Source organism: Ailuropoda melanoleuca, chromosome 3, assembly GCF_002007445.2.
Source record: "Ailuropoda melanoleuca isolate Jingjing chromosome 3, ASM200744v2, whole genome shotgun sequence".
NCBI lineage: Eukaryota > Metazoa > Chordata > Mammalia > Carnivora > Ursidae > Ailuropoda > Ailuropoda melanoleuca.
Window position 1 is genome coordinate 20,697,022 of NC_048220.1, and position 22,069 is coordinate 20,719,090.

Consider the following 22,069-nt stretch of genomic DNA (forward strand, 5'->3'; position numbering starts at 1 on the left):
TCTCAGCTCCTCCATGGCACTGATCCACAATTCAGTCTGCCCAGTCACCATGGAACCACCAGCCACAACAAACCCAAGAGAACCCCCCAACATTCCACCTGGAACTCCACTAGCAACTGGCAGCCTAGAAAGGGAGGTAGGCTTTCTGCATGTTGGAGCAAGCCTTTCTCTCTCTCTCAAATAAATAAATCTTTAAAAAAATATCAGCTAGTAAAGTAAGTTAGGTATTAATTTTTACATGTACATGTTTGCTTTAAATTTACATTAAAATAATTTTTATACTGTCTTGGGAAGCCAGAACTTTTAAAATTTAACTCATTTTTTTAAACTGTGATTATGTGCTAAAATGATAATATCTGGATATATTATGCTAAATAAAATATATTATTCAAATTAATTTTACTTGTTCCCTTTTACTCTTTTAAGGGCTCTACTAGAAAATTTCATAGACCCTTTATAATAAAAAGCAACTCCATAACTATCTAGAATTTAAATAAAAACTTAAAGAAAAAGCAACTCTTAATTTTCTTCAAGACTACTAACAGAACTCTTACTCTATTATTATAAAAATCAAGCTTTTTGTAAGGTTAAGCTAAGTTGTTTCAAGACCTATTTTTTTAACAAAGCAAGCATTACATATAATGAATTTCCCTGGATTAAAGTCATTAAAAAGAACATTATATTCATACACTCCTGAACCATATTTAATCACTCTCAAAAGATCACTTCTTTAAGTCTGCAAATTTGAAACAATAAATAAAGTGTATTTTCCCAAAGACATTCTGCCTGAATTTCATACCCTTCAGTTAAAAGAGACGTGACCACCTAAAGCACAAGCACAGGTTATCTGGCAGAATAACAAAGCCACGGGCACAGCGCACAAACTCCTAAGATATTACCTGATAGATATCAGATAAACTGCTGCTCCCAGAGTCACTGGCGATGCTACAACCGGACTGACTAGAAGACACATGAGTCACCTGTGGATGAGGGTTGTCTGTGATGTGCATCTTGGTAAGATCGGCCGGAAGCTGAAGAAGAAAAATAATTTAAGGTATTCTAAACATCAAATATTACCTTTATAAGCGTTGTTGAGGAATGTACAGAATTACTGAATCACTATATTGAGGTGTACAATAACTATACTGGAATTAAAATACTTAAAATAATTTTTTTAAATAAAAAAATAAGAGTTCTTCTGTAACAAATACTTGTTTTATGTATATTACTGTGTAACCTCATTTCTAACCTAAATTTTCCACTTTAAGGAAAAATCTTAGAAAATGGTAAGAACCAAATTAGTACTCCGACAGCATTAATCAAGTCTAGAGTGGAGTCCCATTGTGTAGATTTCAGAGGACATTACCATTGGTAATGGTATTTCAGAGGAAACACTTGGCCCCTCTTTTTTCTCCAAATAAAACTATCAGCTATTGCCACCTTCGAGGGGTCAGAATGCATTACACACACACCCCAACACCAAATGGTTATTGACATGGAAAAAAAAAAAAAGTATAGCATCTGGTAGCAAGACTTGGAGGGAAAAAACCCAGCTGATGGCACTCCAAATTTCAAAAATTTTATGGACCTCTTTTCACATGATATTGCAGCAGTTTGTAGCTGGCTTCTAAAAAATTTGTTAGTAATTATTATGATTTAATTAATGTCTATGCTAGGTGCAGGGATACAAGAGACACACAAGAAGGAAATGATACTATCACTTCACCTTTAGTATGGTCACACTTTTATAGGGATGCAGGTTGTATAATAGATCTTTCATACCAAAAACAAACCGGAACGACAATAACAAAAAACCTCACCAAAGTCAATGCTCTAAGAATTAAAGTAAGAAACAAACAACAGTGTTCCAGAGTAGTGAGAGAAAGTTTTAAATAGGAAGGATGGTGATATATTTTCCAAATAATTTCTCTGCAACCTGCTATGCAGGAACATTAAGAGAAATGTATTTACTTTTTAAGACAGAGGTTCTCATTGCTTTAGTGCAGGAAAATATTAAAGAAAGACGCATAGTAGTAAAAACTAAATAAACCCTAAAGGAAAAATGGACAAGTCTGAATTCTATTAAGAATAGTCACTATAATTATAAAAAAGACACACAGAGGGACGCCTGGGTGGCTCAATCAGTTAAGCATTTGACTCATGATTTCAGCTCAGGTCATGATCTCAGGGTCACAAGAAGGAGCCCTGCGTCAGGCTCCACGCTCAGCAGGGAGTCGGCTTAAGATTCTCTCTCCCTCTGCCCCTCACCCTCCCTGAAAACAAACACACACTACACACAGAAATGACATCATACATTCCCCTGTCAATAATGGTGGGTTATCCAACTCAGATAAATTCTATAACTAAGATAAACAGAAAAGCTGGAATATACACACATAATCTGGCCTGTGAGGTTTTGCTGATTCTTAGAGGGAGATGAAGAGACTCAGAAGCACTTCAATAGTCACTGGTTAAAGAGACAAAAGTTATATTACAAGGCCTACCATGGAAAGGCCATCCTTTGGGAGTCTGGAAAGAACATTATACTCTAGGAATGAATGTGATCCAAAAGTAAACTGATGCCCATTTTGGAATCATCTAAATCCTTGATGTTGTATTAAGGTTATACAGGGATATTAGTGCTTCCAGTCAACTAATGGAAGCAAACAGGAATCTTTACTATAGGAAAAAAATCATACTAGGTCTCAAATTATTTAAAATATTTTGCATAGGGGCGCCTGGGTTGCGTAGTCGTTAAGCGTCTGCCTTCGGCTCAGGGCGTGATCCTGGTGTTCCAGGATGGAGTCCCACATCGGGCTCCTCCGCTGGGAGCCTGCTTCTTCCTCTCCCACTCCCTGCTGTGTTCCCTCTCTCGCTGGCTATCTCTCTGTCACATAAAATATTTTGCATATACAACAACCATTGCTCAAATAAAATCAGGCACATGAGAAAACAAGATAGCACTGAGGAAAACTAGAGAAACAATAAACGGAATAATCAGATTGTAAAATGACTGTTTTATATATATATATATAGAGAGAGAGAGAGAGAGAGCGCGCGCGTGCGCACCAGGGTAGGCAAACATTTTCTCTAGAGGACAAAAGAACATATATTTAACACTTGTGCAGGTGACATACAATCTCTGTGGATACTTTTTTTTTTTTAACAACCCTTTAAAAATGTAAAAATCATTCTTAGCTCACAGGTCATACAGCTCACTGGCCACATGTTTTCTAATAGAGCAATACATGACACAGACAACTGAACCTTGAAAAACACAGGTTTGACTTGTATGGCTCCACTTATGCGTGGGTCAAGTTACATGTGGATTCTTTTTCAATACACTACACTAGTTTAAATATATTTTCCTTAGATTTTTTTCATAACGTTTTCTTTTCTCTAGCTTACTTTATTGTAATAATACAGTATATGATACATATAACATATGAAATATATCTATTTTTTATATTTTACAAACTATGTCTTAACTATGTTATTGGTAAGGCTTCCAGTCAACAGTAGGCTATTAGTACTTAAGTTTTTGTGAACTTATAAGTTACACATGGATTTCTGACTGCGCAGGGAGTCAGTGGCCCTAACCACTGTGTTGTTCAAAAGTCAACTCTACAGAGAAAAATCTAAGAATTGTAACAGAGAATAATTAACAAAGAATAAAATGAAAATTCTAGAACTGAAAAGTGAAGTTAAGGAAATTAAAAAGTTAAACATGGACTCAATAGATTTGACAGAGCTAAGAAGAAAATTAGTAAAGATTGGCCTGAAAAAATAACCAGAATGAAGCCTCAAAGTAAAAAAGAATGAATCTGGGAGAGAAGGGACAAAGACCACAGGAAATACAGGGAGAAGGTAACATTTGAATAATTAAGAGTCATAGTGAAAAAAAAGACCAAGGCATGGAAGATAAATGGCTGAGCAGTTTTCCAAACTGACAAAAAATACAAAGTCACAGATCAAGCAACTTTAAGAATGAACAAGATAAATGACAAAACCATACCTATGTAAACTAGGGTGAAACTAGTAGGGAAGAAAAATAGGGAAGAAAAATAGATAAAAAGTCTTAACAGCAGTCAGGGAAAAAAAAAAGAGAGAGAGTACTTGGACAAGAGCAAAATTAAAATGATAGCTGAATTCTCAATAGAAATTTGAAAAGTAGAAGAGAATGGAGTGGTATCTCCAAGAGCTAAAATTCTGTACCCAGCAAGAGTCCTCGAAAAAAGGCAAAATAAAGACAGACATTTTCAGAAAAATAAAAATGAAGACAAATACTCTCCTGCAGACCTACAAAGAGGAAATCCAATGGGAGAAAGAAAACAATTCCAAATGGAAGCTTCTAGATGCAGAAAAGGAAAACCAATGAAAACAGGAAATGTGTGAGTAAATCTATATGAATACTGACTACATAAGATAGGAACATTAATGGCCCAACACATATAGAGAATTAGAATGCATTACAACAACAGAATTAAGTCTGGAGAAGAGTAAATGAAGTTGTTAAAGTACTTTAAGTTCTTTGCAATGTCCATGAAACTGTAGAAACAGACTTCACAGATGAAGCATACATTGCTGTAATCTCTGATTTAAGAAGAGTAAAACTGTGTACAACTATGAAGCTTCCACAGGGGAAAGCATTAAATAAAAGGATGGAAAAATATACAGCATGCAAACAAACCAAAAGAAAAATTATGTAGTTGTATTTCAGATGAAGTAGACCTTGAGGGAAAAGCATTAGAGACAAAAGGGGACATTTTTACAATAATAAAAGGTTCAACACTAAATAAATATGTACCTAAGCACACACCCTCTAAATATATAAGGCAAAAAATGGCAACAATAAAAGAACTAGATGAATCCACAATCATGCTGTCAAATTACACCACACATTTCCCAGTGACAGAATAAGCAAATAAAAAATCTGTAATGATAGAGATGAAAGGAAAAATTGCACCAAAACTGACCTAAAGTGCATGAACATAGAATAACGCAACCAAAAACTTCAGAATTCTTTAAGGGTACACATAAAAACAATTTTAAAAGTTTACAATGAGGCAAGGTGTGAGCAAGTTTCAAAAGAATGGAAACATACAGAGAATATCCCATGATCACAAAGCAAATAAGGTAGAAATAAGTAACAGAAAGATAACTAGAAAATTATCATGTACCCAGAAATTATTAAACAAACCTAAATAGCATAAAGGTCAATTCAGGCACACTGCAAATTACAAAATACTCAGAATAAAAATCAAAATGCCATGTATCGAAACCTGTGGGATAAGCTAAACCTATGCTAAGAGGCTGTATTATAGCTCTATGGTGTATATTTAAGAAGACAGAAAGGGGTGCCTGGGTGCCGCAGCTGGTTAACTGCCTGATTTTCGGTTTTAGGTCAGGTTGTGATCTCAGGGTTATGAGATCGAGCTTGGTGTCGGGCTCCGTGCTCAGCTCGGAGCCTGCTTGAGACTCCGTCTCCCTCTCCCTGTGCCCCTCACCCCCATGTTCTCTCTTAATTAAATAAATTTTTAAAAAGGCAGAAAAATCAATGAGGTATCTATAAGTGGTTACAATAATACAGAAACAGTGATGGGAGTATGTCTCATTTCAGAGATCTTCCTCTTACTTAGTTTCTGTTGTTTAGACAGAATTCATCTAGGAATTCATTCATCTAGGAATGAAGCAGATGAAAAGACAAAGACTTGAAATAGTTTTATAGGGTCAGATGTTTGGCTGAGGTGTCAGGAGTGGGAAATAACCCATATTCCCAAGATTCCCACAGAGGTTAACACCACGGAGAAAGAGGTTATCCATCAAAGTAACACAATGAACCAAACCCGAAAGAAGAGTAAGTCTGCAAATTGGGTGGGTAATGACACAAGCAATCTTCATCCTCACTAGACCTTAAAAGACAAGCATTATTATCTCTACTTTACTAATGAGGAACTGAGGCAATAAAATTAAGCTGCGAGCCACAGATCTCTCACTCGAGTAACTAGTGGAGTTGGAATTAAAACCCAGAACTATCTGATTCTAGTACTCTCTGCTACACTGTGCTTTGTACCAGGAACTCTGCTGGTAACATAAAGAGGAAAACAGATGGGTTCCACCTTCAAGGACTGCAGTCTAACAGTGAAGAGTAGACAGATATTTACAAGTATACAGCATCTCCTTTCTACCTCATAAAGGAAACTTAGACTGACATGTAAGAATCCTCTCAACCTCTTCATGTGATGAGAGTAATGATAGTGACTACAGCTAATGTTTGAGTGCTCACTACATGTACCAAATATGTGAGCTCACAAATATATCCTTCTACATACTTTATACATAGATTATCTCATTTAATTATCAAACAACCAGACAAGATAGATGCTATTATTATACCCAACTTACACATTAGGAAACCAAAGCCCAGAGAAGTTACACAGGTTGCCCGAAGTCACATAGCTAGGAAACAGGGAAACCGGATTTAAAATCCAGGCAGCCTGACTGTAAATAAGTTGCTCTTCCTAACTAAGTTGTTTCCTGATACTAAATTTTGAGTTCCTAACACCCAACAGTTCCTTTTCTTTATAAGAAAAGAGGCAGAAAGGAGAACGTTTTCCTCCAATAGGAATCCTTGATTTCTTAAACCTTCTGTGCTGTCTCTCAGCTTATCTGCCCCTGTCCTTTTCTTCCTAACCCCAGCGGGGACTTACTAGCTTACCTTTCATGAGCCATGTCAATTCACTTACCTCATCATCCTTCCAGCCTACCAGGTCTGGCAAACTTTCCTATTTTCCACAGTTACTTTATCCATTTCCTATACCCAAATTTCTGAGCTCAGCTGGAGCTCACATGCCCATGAGTACCAGTGTCAAAGTTCTATTTGGGGGGTGGAAAGGTTCCTTAGCTAAACAGCTTGAATACAGACACAATTATGAAAAAGTACATATTTTTTGAACACTCTGTACATATATAAATGGAAAGAGATGATTAAGAGGCTAGAGGTAGAACATAATCTTGAATGTCAAGCAAAGTATTTTGATTTTGAATCCTATAGGTAATAGAGAGCTACTACAGGTTTTTGGGAAGGTCAATGACCTAAGAGCTAGCTGCCATATGTCCTAGGCGGACTTAACCATCCAAGTGTCTACTTTTCTGACTCAAAGTTCTCTGCAGGTCCAGGCAACACTTTGAGGCAACTTCTTTACATGCAAACTCAGATACTGCTTTGGTCTTCGGGCTCTGACATCGCAACACAGGGCCACTTAAATCACAGCAGCAGGAGAAGAGAGCTGCTGGAAAAGATTGCTTCATCCTGCCAGCAACATCAGGGAAATAAAAATTTAAACAAATAACTTTTCACTGGATTGGCAAAAAGAAAGCCTGATAATACAAAATACGGGCAACGCTATGGAGGAAAACAATATTCTCATAAATTGCTAATGGGAGTTATGAATTGGTACAGCCATTGTGGAAAGTGATTTGGGGAGTAGCCACTCTGGAGAGCAAACATTAAGATTTATTACATTTAAAATACATAAACCTATGACTCAACAGTTCCTCTTTGGGTATGGGCCCTAAAAAAGCATACGGGTGTGCAAGGAACAATATACAAGAACATTCATTACAAACAAAGTGCTACAGTTTAAATTAAAGAAAAATAATCGCCACAAGGAGAACGTCTAATTGTTATAACCTATTATAGAATACTGTGCAACAGTTAAAGGTATGAAGCAAATCTGTATAATCAAACTTGAACAGGTCTCCTAGCTGTGCTGACTAAAAAGTAACTTTCATGATAAATATAAGACTCATTTTTTTTTTAAAAGCATACAAACATCATGACATGTTTTCTGGGTACATATTCATCTAAGTTTGGGAGAAAAGATTTGGAGGAATATATACCAAACAATCAAGAGCAGTACTCTCTAGTGAAAGAGAAATAACAAGGCTGGTAGTCCAAAAGCAGTTTCAGTATGATCTGCAATATCCAGCTGAAATGTTTTATTTCTGTATGGAGAACATTCCTCTATTATTTATAAGAATGCCTTATGAGAACCTGTTAAGTACTAATATACCTAATATATAAAGTAGAGCTGAGAATAAGCACTTAACCTGTAACTACTGGAAATGGAGTAGAAAGCGATATAAATTAGATAACAAAAACTCCCAACATAAGAGCCTTTGTGGAAAGTTGAAAAATCGTGGAAAGCGAAGTACTTCAGGGCGCCTGGGTGGCTCAGTCAGTTAAGCATCCGACTCTTGATTTTGGCTCAAGTCATGGTCTCAGGGTCCTGAGATCAAGCCCCACGTTGGGCTCTGTGCTGGGCATGGAGCCTGCTTGAGATTCTCTCTTTCCCTCTCCCTCTGTCCCTCCCAACTCTCCCTCTCAAAAAAAAAGGGGGTGGGTGGGTGGGAAGTACTTCTGTGTTTTCACTCGTGTGTGTGTGTGTGTGTGTGTGTGTGTGTGTGTGTAAACTTGAATGAGTAATACGCAATCAAGAAACAGTAAGCAAATCAGTGAAACTTAGATAGGGATGTATACAGGGGGATAGAGGAGACAAAGGACCAGAAGTAGTATTCTTGGCTGATTTAGATTTCCTGTATTAGAAAAAAGCTACTTAAAAAGCTTGAAGCAAGAAAAAGACTGGAAGAGATCTGCTTTTTAAAAATATTACCGTAGCATCATGTAAGATGAAATGGAAGACAATCATACATATGGAAGACAGGAAACAGCAGTCAAAGCACAAGAAGACAGAGGCCTTATGAAATTAAAAGCAGATTTATAAAGGAGCTCCTAGGACTTGACAGAGTGACATGTCACTGAAGTATCATCCGACAAAGAGAGAGAATTGAAAATAGATTCTGAGGAGCTCCTGGGTGTGGATCAGTTGGTTAAGCATCTGCCTTTGGCTAGGTCATGATCCCAGGATCCTGGGATCGAGCCCTGCATCTGGCTCCCTGCTCAACGGGGAGGCTCCTCCTTCTCCTGCTCCCCGTTTGTGCTCCCTCTGTCAAATAAATAAATGTAATCTTTAAAAAAGAAAAGAAAAGAGATTCTGGGGCCCAAAAACACAGTTTAAAGCCTGTTTTATGAAGATAATCTAAAATGCCTCAAAAGTCCTGAGAGAAATAGCTGTATATAACCACAGTAGCCTCGGGTATATTACACTAGCACTTTGCGTGAGGCAAATGGAACTACAGGGGAAGCATGCATTCTTAACTCATTATTTTTACTAGAAGATGAAGGTTGGAGGGACAATGACACATGTATCTCCTCACTGTAACATTTTTAAAACCAAAGAGCAGCTTTCAATCAATATTTGCACTTAACAGGTTTATTAAAAGTCCAGAAATCAGTTTAAGAGTGCAGGAAACCAGAGTCACTACAATGAATGAGGATGAGTGTAGCAGAAGATAATGGGAGAAGAGTCCCGCACTGTCTAGTAAATCACAGCTAAGACTCTGACTTTTAGTCTGAATAAAGTCTCCCAGGAGGGAGTGGTCAACTGTATCAAATGCCACAGACAGGTAAAGTAAGAGCCTGAAAATGACCTGCAGATTTAGCTGTGTGTAAAAATGAAAATGGACACACTTCCTTGATCAGTGACCAAAGGAGCACCTAAAAGAAGGCAAATAGAAGCCAAAGTGGTGATGCCTCTTCCACCCAGTGAACAGTCACTCTGGGTAAGCAACTTGAATAGACCAGGAAGGTGAGGTCTCAATCACTCGAGGAGTATCAACCTCCTGAGAAAACATCCAAACACACTCAACTAAGAGAAGACTTTAAATGTGAAGAAAGAGCTAAGCAGACAATGAAGGAAACGAATGCCATCCATGAAATGAAAACAAGTTATTAAACAAGAGTGGCTGTGAAAAAGCATCACTTGAGATTTCAGAAATGATTAATGATGTGGGAAACAAAGGCATAAGAGAATTTATTACATTTCCTTACTATGTACAGCCCACTGACAAGTCCTTGAAACAGGCAGAGTAAAATTCCTCTAGGGACTCAACTGCCTCAATGTTGACACTTTGCTAAGGGCAAAAAGCAATCCTAGCCCAACCCCACCCCCCACCCTGTAAGTCTACTTGAACATACAAAAACTCCTTTAAAAATTTCCTTTATCTCTAAACCCCCCAAGATACATGCTGGCAACCCCCCCCCCAGTCCCCGCAAGCACATGGCCCACTGATACACATCTGAAAAGTCTCATGACTAAGATTTTATTAGACGGTAAGAAATGACCTTTTCCCAACAACAGCTAGCCCCTGCAAAGTCCTGGAAACCTTGCTTCCAGAAGTTCTTAGAAACTTACATTATTCCTACCCCCCCCCAACTTGAAAATATATAATGGGTCACTCTTCATGACCTCAGTGCAGCTCTTTTTGCCCATGGGTCCTGTCCCCCTGCTTTAATAAAACCACCTTTTTGCAACAAAGACATCTCAAGAATTCTTTCTTGGCCGTTGGCTTTGAACCCTAACATCTCTCCTACATCATTTAATACAATGATTACATTTAGAAATTTAGAAGATGAAGAGCAGAACGGCAACTGGTCACAAACGGAGAATCAGTGAGCTAGAAGATCAAACTGGAAATGCATGGAGTGAAAATAAAGTTCAAAACAAATGTTTAGAGATAATATGGACAGATCCAGAGTTCCAACATCTGGAGCAGTAAAAAAAGAGTTGCAATTTTCAAAAAATAAATTTCCCCTAACTGAACACCAATGGGGTCTCTCAGCTTGAGAGAGACTTGCAAGTATTAAGAAAACAAAACAAAAAATTAGATAACCCATAGTAAAACCTCATGGCATCAAGGATAAAAAGAAAAACCCAAACAAAACAAAACACAACTAATGATTGACAACAAGAAAAACAGATTACTTAACAAAGGACTAAGAATTATAAGGAGCCCAGACTTCTCATCACCAACACTGGATGCGAGAGACAGCACATTAACTTTTTCAAAGTGCTAAAAGGAAAAGACTCTAGATTTATTATTTTATATACAACTAAACAATTATTTTAAAGTAAATATAAAGTAAAGCATTTTGAATATACGAGGACCTAAAGTTCATAATCCCCTTACCCCTTACTTACTCTGGCTTCTAGAACTACTTACACTTATTCTGTCAAGAAAATAAATTCAGAAGTAATGAAATCCAAGTAGTAGCGTGGGCAAAATACATGAATAAATAAAATCAGTAAAATGTATTGGAAAACCGAAAGAACCAAGTTTGAAAAATTAATCACAGGTTTAATGTGTTTGTGCAGTCACAATCCAGAGTTAAAATTCCATCAGTAGTAACATGAGAGATGGGGGAGGGGGAAAAGAAGCCATACTCTTTCACTAATACTTAATTTACATAGTCAAGTACCAATAGCAGAATCCTGCTCAGATAGTATTTGCTGGCATTTAATCAAACCTTAGAATCTGATTTTTAAAATCCCCCTTGGCTCTTCTAAACTTGTTAAATCTTAAATCAAAAGCTGGTTACCAATACTACCAAAGGCTACTTTTTTGTTGGTATTCTAAACAACCACCCTTATATCTCATTCTTGACTTTCTTTAAAGCTTTTTCACTTGGTCTCATCCATTTCCCTTCCACAGGTTTTAAATCTTAGTAGTGTCACCATCAAGCATCAGCAAAGCGTGGGCCCCACAGGTGGCATTTGTACTACGGAGGCAACCCACGCCTTACCAGATAGTACAAATGAAACCTATACCTATGTTTCTTTCCATCTCTTTACATTTCAATCAATTGTTTGTGAAATGGAATTTAAATGTCATTCCAGAAGCTGCATATAAGAAAGATATGCAGTGAGCTATCTTTCAGGTAAAACAGTACGCTACGATGCTATCCCAGTATTTCTCCCTTAGTCACCATCAGTAGGACAACCTTTAAACAAAGACATGATTTCATCCTAGGAAATGCCTCTATTGTGCCTGTCTCTATTGAACAGAACTGTAAAGAAATCTTGACATAGCCAATGTTACAATTAAAGTGCTTACTAAAACATTCAGTTTTATAAAACAAAACTAAAAACTCACACTTCTCTGGTTTTGTTTTAAATTTAAATAACAGGAAAGATAACTTGAGTGGCATCAAATTTCAGATCCATATAAATCACCACTATAAACAATAAAATTTATTAAATTACATTGTATATGTTCCTAAAATCTGGCATGTCCTGTTGTGCAGCATTTTGCTTTTCTGTGAGTCAATGTTTGCTTTAAAAAACTGACACATATAATAGATGCTATCTTAACGTCTCAAGCTACTAATGATTCACTTCCTACTATTTTTAAAATGCTTAAGAACATTATAAAAATTTTTTCATATACTTTTCATACTAAGTATTTCCTTCATATAACTTCACTGATGAAGAGTTATTACTCTGTCTTCCTAAAATTTTTGTATAATAAAATCGTGTAAAAATAAACTAGAGATTAGACTAACACTGCTAAATACATCAACCATTTAAGGAGGCAATACAATACAGTCAAGTTAAAGAGTATACTCACAGATAAGTACAGAAATAGCTATAACCAAATGATTCAGTCTGAAGACAGCACACGTCAAATGCATTACATTTTAAGTCTACAGATTATTAAGAAGGTATTTTTTTCGAATCCTCTTAGAAGTACATTAGGATACTTTAGAGATTCCTTTAAATTGAAAAACAAAATGGCCATGAGATTAAGCTTTTTACATTGCTTTTTAAAGTTCAGAAAATATAAGAGCACAATAAAGCTAGTTTACAATTCAAAGTAGTAGAATTTAAATTTAATAACTAGATTATATCCATCTCCAAGAAAATAATAAACATCACTTACTTTGGAGGCCCATGGCTGAAGACAATTGGCATAACAGCGAACAAGAAAAGCCATTTCCTGGGCTGGAAAGGGTAGTTTCCTTTTCAAACCAGAGCCACACGGATGAGTATGTTGACAAAATTCTGTTAAGTTTCTTTTTACAAATCATACGCCATTTGCAGTGTTATATAAAGGCAGCCTCTCCAAATCCCTTTCAAACTGAAATCAGGAGCTTTCAGTAGCTCAGAGTATTGTTCTAAATAATTGCAACAGTTTTCATCACAACGTTCACTTTTAAGCAAATCACAGTAAATCAAGATGTTTACATTTCCGGCTCAGTACATACAGACATACACATGCTTCCTCAGGCACCTGGCACAGACATGCACAGTGGTAACACACAGTTAATACAGTATCAATCAAAATAAATAAGGCAACATGCACCAAGTCTGTGTTCCTGGATTCTGAGAAACCTTTCCTTTCTGCAATACAGCTTTGTCTCTTCTTCAACTTATTTCATTCTGTAGAGCAAGCACTGCAGTAATTCTTCTGCATCAGAGCAAACCCAAACACTGTATCCTTAAAATGAAAGTTTCTTCTTTATCTTCTTAATCACACAAGGTTTAAAAAAAAAAAAATCAACCGATGAGCAAGCAAATGATAGTTAGAAGATAAATATGCTCTAACAGGTTTGTCCTGGAGAATGCCTGAAAATATCCAAAATTAAAATTTTCTCTTTTCACATGCACTATTTACAGCTCTGCAGTACTGCTTCTTGTTGTAATTCATCAGTAAGATAGTAATGTTGATCTAAGTCTGGCTTTTCTGGATGAAAATTTATATATTGATGACACAAAAACACTACATCTTCTGCTAAAACAAGACTATATGTTAGTGTCTTAATTCCTACTGTCCTTGCCTGTTTCACAGCAGCTCCCTAAGGAGAAGCTCCTATTGATTCCATGCTCTGCAGTAAGATGAAATATCTAATAAGAAGGAAAGAGAGTGGGAGGAGAATAGAGCTAAAAGGATGACATCACCTGTATAGAAAGCCTTCAGAAACTGCATTAGATCAATTGGCTACTGTATCTGCAGATGTAGCCCAAAAAGCAATTTACTGAAAACACACACACACACACACACACACACACACACACACACACCCTTCCATGAGACATGTCAGCAAGCTAAATTTTATAAGAAAAAAACTGGCTTAAAGCAGCTCTCTATTTCAATTTTAAAAATCCATCTTGATTTTTAATTCTGTGCATTGATACAGAGCTTTATTTGGGAAGCTAGATTTCCAAATATTATTATTCAAATTATTATTCTCCCAAGGGAAAACAATTAGCACTGGTTAAGATACTTGCATTACAAATACGTACGGCAGCCTTCTCAGATATCACATATGTGTTTGTTACACTACTAATTCGGGGGTTTCTGCTTGCAAAACTTCCTATTTATCAAATAACTGTTCTAGAAGGTATAACCTTCAGGACACTCTAACATTAAAAATATCAAAACTAGTAATAAGATTTTTACATAAATAGTATATTTAAATGGGACAATAGAATTTCATTTTGCAAAGGAAAGCTGAAAAACATCACCAGGCACAACAGCCGACTTGCAGCCTGTACCAACTCCTCTGAGGAAGAATGACCTATGCAATATGGTACTTTCCTGCAGCCCAACACTCAATTCCTAGAAAGACACAGGATGCCAGTAACTCAAAAGGAATTAGAGAAGGAAATTATTATACCTGATTAAGAAATTGAGCTGGGACTAAAAAGTAATCATTTTTCTATAAAAATTCCAGAAAAAAATAAAATTTTGCCACATCCTGTCCAATCTAAAAACACAATTCTTCCGGTATCCACCCTTACTCTTCACACTTCTGCCACAAGGAATCTATTGCAAATACTCCTATAAAGAGTTTTGGCACCTAAGGTTGTAATGGTGCCTCCCAATGGCCAAAAAATGACAGTTTCCAAAGATAAAATGCTTAGTACATCCCAGGACCCCAAAATTATGAATGTTACAATCAATGAACAAAGCAGATAATACAACATTTTGCTTTATTCCCCTAACACTATTTTGAGGGCAAGAGATGTGCAACATAGGAGGAGAAATTATTACCTGAAAGATGGGTATTATTACAAAGGACTCCACTGTCAAAGAAACATCATGTCATTAGCCCCACCAAAAAAAAAAAAAGGTGGGGGGGTTCTTCAATACCTCTGGACAAAGTATGACTCATTTTCTGAACAATACTAAGCTGCCAATCTGAATTATGCTGTTACTTATAAAACTACAATTAAAAAACAAGTCATGCTTTCAAAATAAGTTTCAAAATAAGTTTCACTTATGAACTTAAATTTCCCTAAAACTTAAGCATGGTATTTCTGGCGAAAATATCAAAAGACTACGTGCAAAAATTTGCATTTAAACGTAAAATTAAATCTCAAAAATACAAAATAAGCATGACTAGCTTTCTAAACATAAAACATGGAAAATATATACAGGTTGATTTTCAAGCACCAATGTATTTTTTCAATTTAATTATTTTAAATTACAACACATTGGGAGTGTCAACACTATGTTAAGCATTCAAGAATAAATTAACTAAAATCTAATTTTGATCATTCATTTTTTAAAACAGAAAAATGATAGCAGGCACTCTATGTAAATGAAGCCCAACATTTCCTAAAGATAAATTTCTAAGACAAGCCTTTTATACATAAACATTAGTAACATGACTCAAGAGTATTTCAGTTTCACTGGCAGATAATAATTACTTCCATGTATGGTACCAACATGGTAAATTATAACCAAATCAAAAACAAAATCATAATGGTCATTTCCCCCCCTTTTTATAATAAATCATGCTGATAGCACACAAAGAAGGACCTCAAGCTGAGAAAGGGAGAGCCATCTCTTAACTGCTTGAAGAAACTACTGCCCTGTGTGTGAAATGCAATCCACTAAATGCCATATGTTAGAAACTACTGTAGTAAACACCAACTCAGTAAAGGAACAACTCTATTTTCCTTTAGTGTGGCCTGTAAGTGAGGATGACATCATCCTTTTCCTTGTTCTACCAATCATCTCATAGTAGCTGCCATCCTGGGGAATTGTATGGTGAACAGAGCATGCAGAATCCCCCTGTGCAACAATACCATGAAAGAAACACACGGGCCTAATCCTATATGCAGCCTATGAATCCACCAGCATTCTGAGGATATGCTAGACCGCATGATTTCTTCAGAAAAAAAAAAAGACCTCCTAATTAATGAACGAAGAAATAAACATCTTTTGAAGAGAACAGTCAGTAATTTGTCAGATAACTAAAAATATGATTAAGTGAATAAACACTTTTTCGCTTCTATCATTTTTACAATTTTATTGTGATCTCATTCCATTATCTTCCCAATTCAAATGAAGTAATCGCAGCAAGGGAGGGTGCCCTGATCTACACATTATCTAGGAACCATCACCACAGGACAGCCATTTAAGAATACATTTCCCCTGCATATGAAACGCCATGATGTTATTAAACCACATATGATGAAATCTTTGACTTCAGAAGGGTCTGCTGCACTACCATAAAATAAAGCAATCAATGTATATTGCCTTTGCAAAGATTCAAATCATAACAAAATACATTTATAAAAATGTAAAGGCTATGTAGTTAATAATCAAAATTTATGTTAACTGTATAAACTACCTCTAAACAAAAATACAAACTAAAATGTCTGAAACATTGCACAGAAAGCCAAAAATGAGGTTCTGATAGTCACTCAACTATAAATATACTTTTTACTTTATAAACAACAACACTGAAAAGGAGGGGGGAAGTCGTCAAGGATAAAGTTATTAGAGGATATACATTCTAGACATTATAAAAGCAAACAACCAACAATAACGAAAACCAGATTTATAGTAATCTCAGGCACAGTCATACTGTTTATTCCCCATCTGCACAGTGAAAAATTGTAATTAACACATAGAGAAACCAAACTCAAAAGCAGGTAAACAACAAGAGAAAAATTATGTACTTCCACAAAATAAAATAAATAGGCCCCGCGTTTCTCTATTTTAGTTGTATTTGGTTTTTAAAATATAAACTGTTAAGTGTGCTGATTTATATAGTAAAAACATCTTAATCCTTTTGAAGAATGAATGACCCTTTATCATAATGTCAGAAAGGTACATACAAGCCCTTATAAAGGATCATAGAAAGCTTTCCCACCTCTTCCTCACCCCTTGCTTAACTTGAACATCTGAAATAAATTCTTTATTAAGTTATCAGACACGATTAATTCTAATTACTGGTGCCCCTCAGGAATTCCTCCTTTCAAACTCCATTTTATCTATTGCTTAGCCTTTCTGAAAAAAGGGAAGCCAGAGTATCAACATTCTCCTCCTATTCTTCTGTAAGAAAGAGTGTGCTTCAACATACTATCATCTAGTCCACTAAATGGACAGCACCATGCTGTTGAAAACCCTGTTAAAGCTACCAGCAGGACATATAAGCACTATGAAATATGATCCTTCCTTAGGGAGTGATCGAGGACGAAAAAGCAAAGGAGAGGGAAGCCTTCATCATCAAGTAAGGTGATGTAAGCTTCTATAATTAGAATCAGTGAAACCGAAGGAACAATAAAAAGGCACACCATGCTTCCACTTTCCCCCAAACTGTGCAGTTGTAGGAAGCATTTTTCACTCATTCACTCACATACACTAAAGGCAAATAAAGAATACATTCTACATGCAATCAGTCAAGTGTGCAACTGAGCAAAGCTAATGTAAAGTTTTAAAATAGTGTATTATTTTCTTCAAAAAATGATGTTTATCCAATAATTAAAATAGAGTTACATATAAACATAACCAGAAAAACAAATCTCATTTGAAAGATTAAACTATTGAGAATACGGTCTCTCCAACTGTAAATTCCCGTAATATATTTGAGACCAACTTTAAATCACTTCTCTAATTTTAAATACTGCATTTTCTGATACTACTAAAGCCAAATGCTGAATTCAGCATAGTTTCTGAACAGGTAACAAATCAAACGAAATAGCCATAACAATCAGCATTTATCTGTTTGCTATGTCTCAGCAGTTACACTCTTCCAATTGGAATGCTCTTAAAAGTCATTACCTTGGACCACTGGTGTATACATTAATAAAAGAGTTGCTTTGACAAATCTTCAAAAGACCTTTTATTAGCAATTATTGTATAAAGTGTTTCAAGTATGTAAAAAAATTTCTCCAATCCTGGTTCTCTGGGCAGATCCAGAGGAACCTGCCCTGCCCTCCTTGAGCTCCCAACGTTCCTGAAGTTCAAAAAATGTGAGTGATAATTTCTTAAAATGACTAGGTTAGCCATATTTATGCAGAGCTATAAAAAAAATTTTCATATCCTTAATCCAGTAATTTAACTTTCACAAATCAATCCTCAGGAAAAAAATCAGAGTCCATTTATTCATATGAGTTGTCTATAATAGGGGAAAAAATGCAGAAGCTTCATGGGAGTATTTTGTTATATTCATATAATATAATATTACTAGTAAAAAGAATGTTTTAGGAAAAATTTAATTGCCTGAGAAGTAGAAAGGTAGGATATATAAATTTCCAGCATTATCTAAGTTAGAAGACCTGAATTAATCAAGATACTTTTAAAAATCACTAGCAACACTAGCTATCTCTGGGTTGAGGATGAGAGCAAGTTTCTTTCTTAACGTTCTTCTATGTTTTTACATTTCTACAATGAGCATTTTCTTCACAATTTTTTTTTTAAAACTGCTCCAGGCAGGCACTGTCCTAACTTAGTTTGATTACACTATCACCCCTTTGCTCTTTCTCTTTGTGGACTCATGAACCTCTAAGTAGATACAAGAACTTCCTATCAAGAATTCTGTATTATTTCACAGAAGGTAAATGGGAAGCAAAATTCTCCTAGGAGATGTCAGACACTCATGAAAAAGAGAGAAAAGTCCCTCTTCTGTACTTAAAATGCAAAGCACCATAAAGAATACACTGTCCAGGGGACTCTGGTACCCTTACAACAGAGGCCTCACAAAGTCCCCTAGCCATTTCCATCATGTGAGCAGACAGTGAGAGGTCAGCAGTCTATAAGCTCAGAGAGCTTTCAGCAGAACCCAAACATCCCTAGACCGTCATCTTAAAATTCCAGCCTCCAGAATTTTGAGAAATAAATGTGTGTTACTTATGAGCCACTCAATCTGTGGCACTTTGATACAGCAGCCTGAACGGACTAAGACATCCTCAAAGAGGAGATTTCAGAAATCACAGATTTAGACTAAAGTCCTCTAATTTCTGATGAGCTTGTCAGGAGGCAGGACCCTAATTTCTTACCACAGGAATGGCTTGATCGGTAAGACACACACAGACTCTACCAAAGCAAAACAACTCTGCTAAAAAAACCTTAAGGTATCACATGGATGACCAAGTGGAAGAATATAGCCATTATTCAGTGTACCAACATAAAGGCGGTTAAATGATCGGGTCCTGATAATCAACTGTACTGACAATTATGTCTTATTCTTGCTAAATATGCTTTGAATCCAAACAAAACAATGAGCACTGCAGGAGAGTAGGGAATGTAACGTGCAATCACAGAGGGAGCTGCTTGCTTCATTATGATTTGGGCGCCTAAAATGAAATCTAGAATACCATACCAGGCCTACCACCTGCCATACTTTCCTAGAACAATGGACTGGGTAGAAAAAATATATATATAAAGAAAGGTGAATAAAAGAAAGCCCTCTAAATTTAAGACCATGACCCACGACGTTGCCATGAAATCCTCTTTCTAGGGATGTCTTCTTTCTAGGAACTTGTCCTTGGGAAGAGTTCAGTGGCTCCACTTATATGCAGGTGCTATGATGGACAAAGAGAAAAACAAGGCTAGTGGCTTATGCTGTGCCTGACAATGTAAAAAGCACCATAAGCAATACAGGGGACAAGAAAGAAAAAATTATGATGTAGTTTATTGTGGAACTTGGGATGTAGTTAAGAGACGGTAACACACACCCCAAACACCTATAGTGTTCATTATTCAGAAATATAGCATAAGAAATGAGAAATAAAAAAAAAGGGACTATAATTTCATAAGTGAAGTACCCAAACATAAGATTTTTCAGACCTTTGAAGAATGTCCTTGTTTATATTTGGGTCGATAATGTTTCCACAAAAATGAACATGAATGTTTTCTGATACTCTGGAGATGGATTTCAAGATAATATATGCATACTTGGTGTTTGACCGTAGTGAAACCAAAATACTTCCTCCTTATTGGTCCTAGCTTAATTTTACCATTTAACTTCACATATATACCAAGATTAAAAATTCAAATCATTACATCTGAAAAATGTTCACCACTATAGAATATTTAAAACATAGCAATCAACTTTATGTAAAAAAATACAGACACTTGAGAAATTTGTAAGTTACTAATTTTGTTTTCTGTTATGTTTGGAACAGAGCAGGATTGTATGAGCACAGTGCATGTAGGTATAACATCCTATGGGACCAATGAGAAGTGCACTCTATGACTAGAAATGTTAAGAAAGACTTCCCCAAAGAGGTCAATCAATGAACGAAGTCTTGGGAGCTGAGCAGGACCTGTCAAGAGGACATACTAGGAGGCCATTCTGGATAAAAGGAGCAAATGTTAAAATTCAAATTCATTAAAGACAGAATTACCTTAGGTAAAGGAGTCTATAAGAACCTTCCCGGGGGGAGAGAACAACAGGACCAAAGGAAGGGACCTCCAGCAAAATAATGGGGCCAGAAACCACAAAAGATAAACTGGTGCCAAATGAGGAAGAAATTTAAAAACAATCTAATCTTGAAACTTTTTAAAATAAAAAAAAAATTTGAGATACATTTCTAACATACATAATTTATTTATAAATTAATACATGTATCCCTAGCAAAAATATTTTGTGTTCATTAGGAAATATGCACAAATCCCCAGAAATTTAAAAGAATAAAATAATACTACATATAAATATAAACTCTATTTTCTTCCCATGTCCTGGGGACTGTTTTGTGATCTACATCTTAAGACATCTGGGCTAAACCACTGGCCTTGCTAACTATTATCAGAAAGAAAGACCTTCAAATCAGTAATTCCAAAACCAGTCATCAGTTTTTGGCAGACACCCCCGTGATCATTTAATTGCATTCTAGCCACTGGAGCCACTGGTTGTGTACAGTAAAGCAACTTCAGTGACTTTCTTATACATTTAGTTCCCACTTTATCTTTTAAGGTTGGACAAAGAAAATACCTTGTTTCAAGTGAGCTACCGTGAATAAACACTACCAAAAAAATTGGGTGGGGGTGGGAGTAGTGGTAGGCTGAATGTTGGCTCTCCTAACTTCAAGCCAGCTTCATTTTCTTTTTCCTGTTACTTTCCCTTTGTTCTAATTCTTTGGCTAACTTCTTTTTTATTATATTAATATACTTAAATATCTTAGTAAACACATTTTATATTCAGATATAGAACAGATAAATAGGAAAATTATCAGCAACAATGAAGACTGAGTATTTACAATAACAACAACAGGAACAGAAGCTGCTGACATACTGAATGGTTTTCAGAGCCCGAAACACTAGGTGGAACTTTCCATAAACAATCTATCATTTAATCCTTTCACAAATTTATAGGTTACTTACCAAGGAGATGTAGGAAGGTTATACAATATGCCCAAAGTCACAGAGGAATCTAAACAAGCTTATGCAAAGAAAGGCATTCTTATTGTCCTTGACAGGCAGCATGCTTGGAGGGTACAATGATGATGGTTCCCATTTTCAAGGCAAGTATATTCTGATGGGAGAAGGGGTCATCCAAAGAAACCATTACAATGTTCTCTAATGAACGGTCACAAGTATATACATGGAATACTGTGGGAATGCAGAGATGTGTACCTAACCCTTCCCAGGGAAAATCGGAGTCCTCCCATGAAATCTTACGGAATTGAGTCTTGAGATGACTAAGTTAGTGGCAAGAGGCAAAGAATAAAAGAGGATCCTAAGTAAAAGAACAGCAGATGTAAGAGATGCATATACAAGCAGGTTTCTCACCCCTCAACACACACATAAACTGTATACAGTGTATACACATATACAGTAACCATCTTGCAATATAATACGTATATCAAATCACTTTAAACTTAGCGTTATATGTAAATTATATCTCAATAAAGCTGAAAATAACTAAAAA

General features: G+C 36.0%; 1 protein-coding gene across 12 annotated transcripts in view; it reads right to left on the reverse strand.

The window, feature by feature from the left end:
• The window catches only part of RAPGEF6 (Rap guanine nucleotide exchange factor 6), a 202,655-nt gene that overhangs the window by 109,472 nt on the left and 71,114 nt on the right, over positions 1-22,069 (reverse strand). For 9 of the 12 annotated variants that reach the window (XM_019807466.2, XM_034655968.1, XM_034655967.1 and 6 more), the window contains one exon: positions 900-1,031. In XM_019807466.2, the coding sequence (XP_019663025.1) occupies positions 900-1,031 (132 nt within the window). Of the gene's footprint in view, positions 1-899; positions 1,032-12,528; positions 12,548-12,840; positions 13,982-21,522; positions 21,643-22,069 lie in introns of those variants that run through there. The other 3 variants (XM_034655972.1, XM_019807469.2, XM_034655971.1) reach the window with 3 other exon arrangements.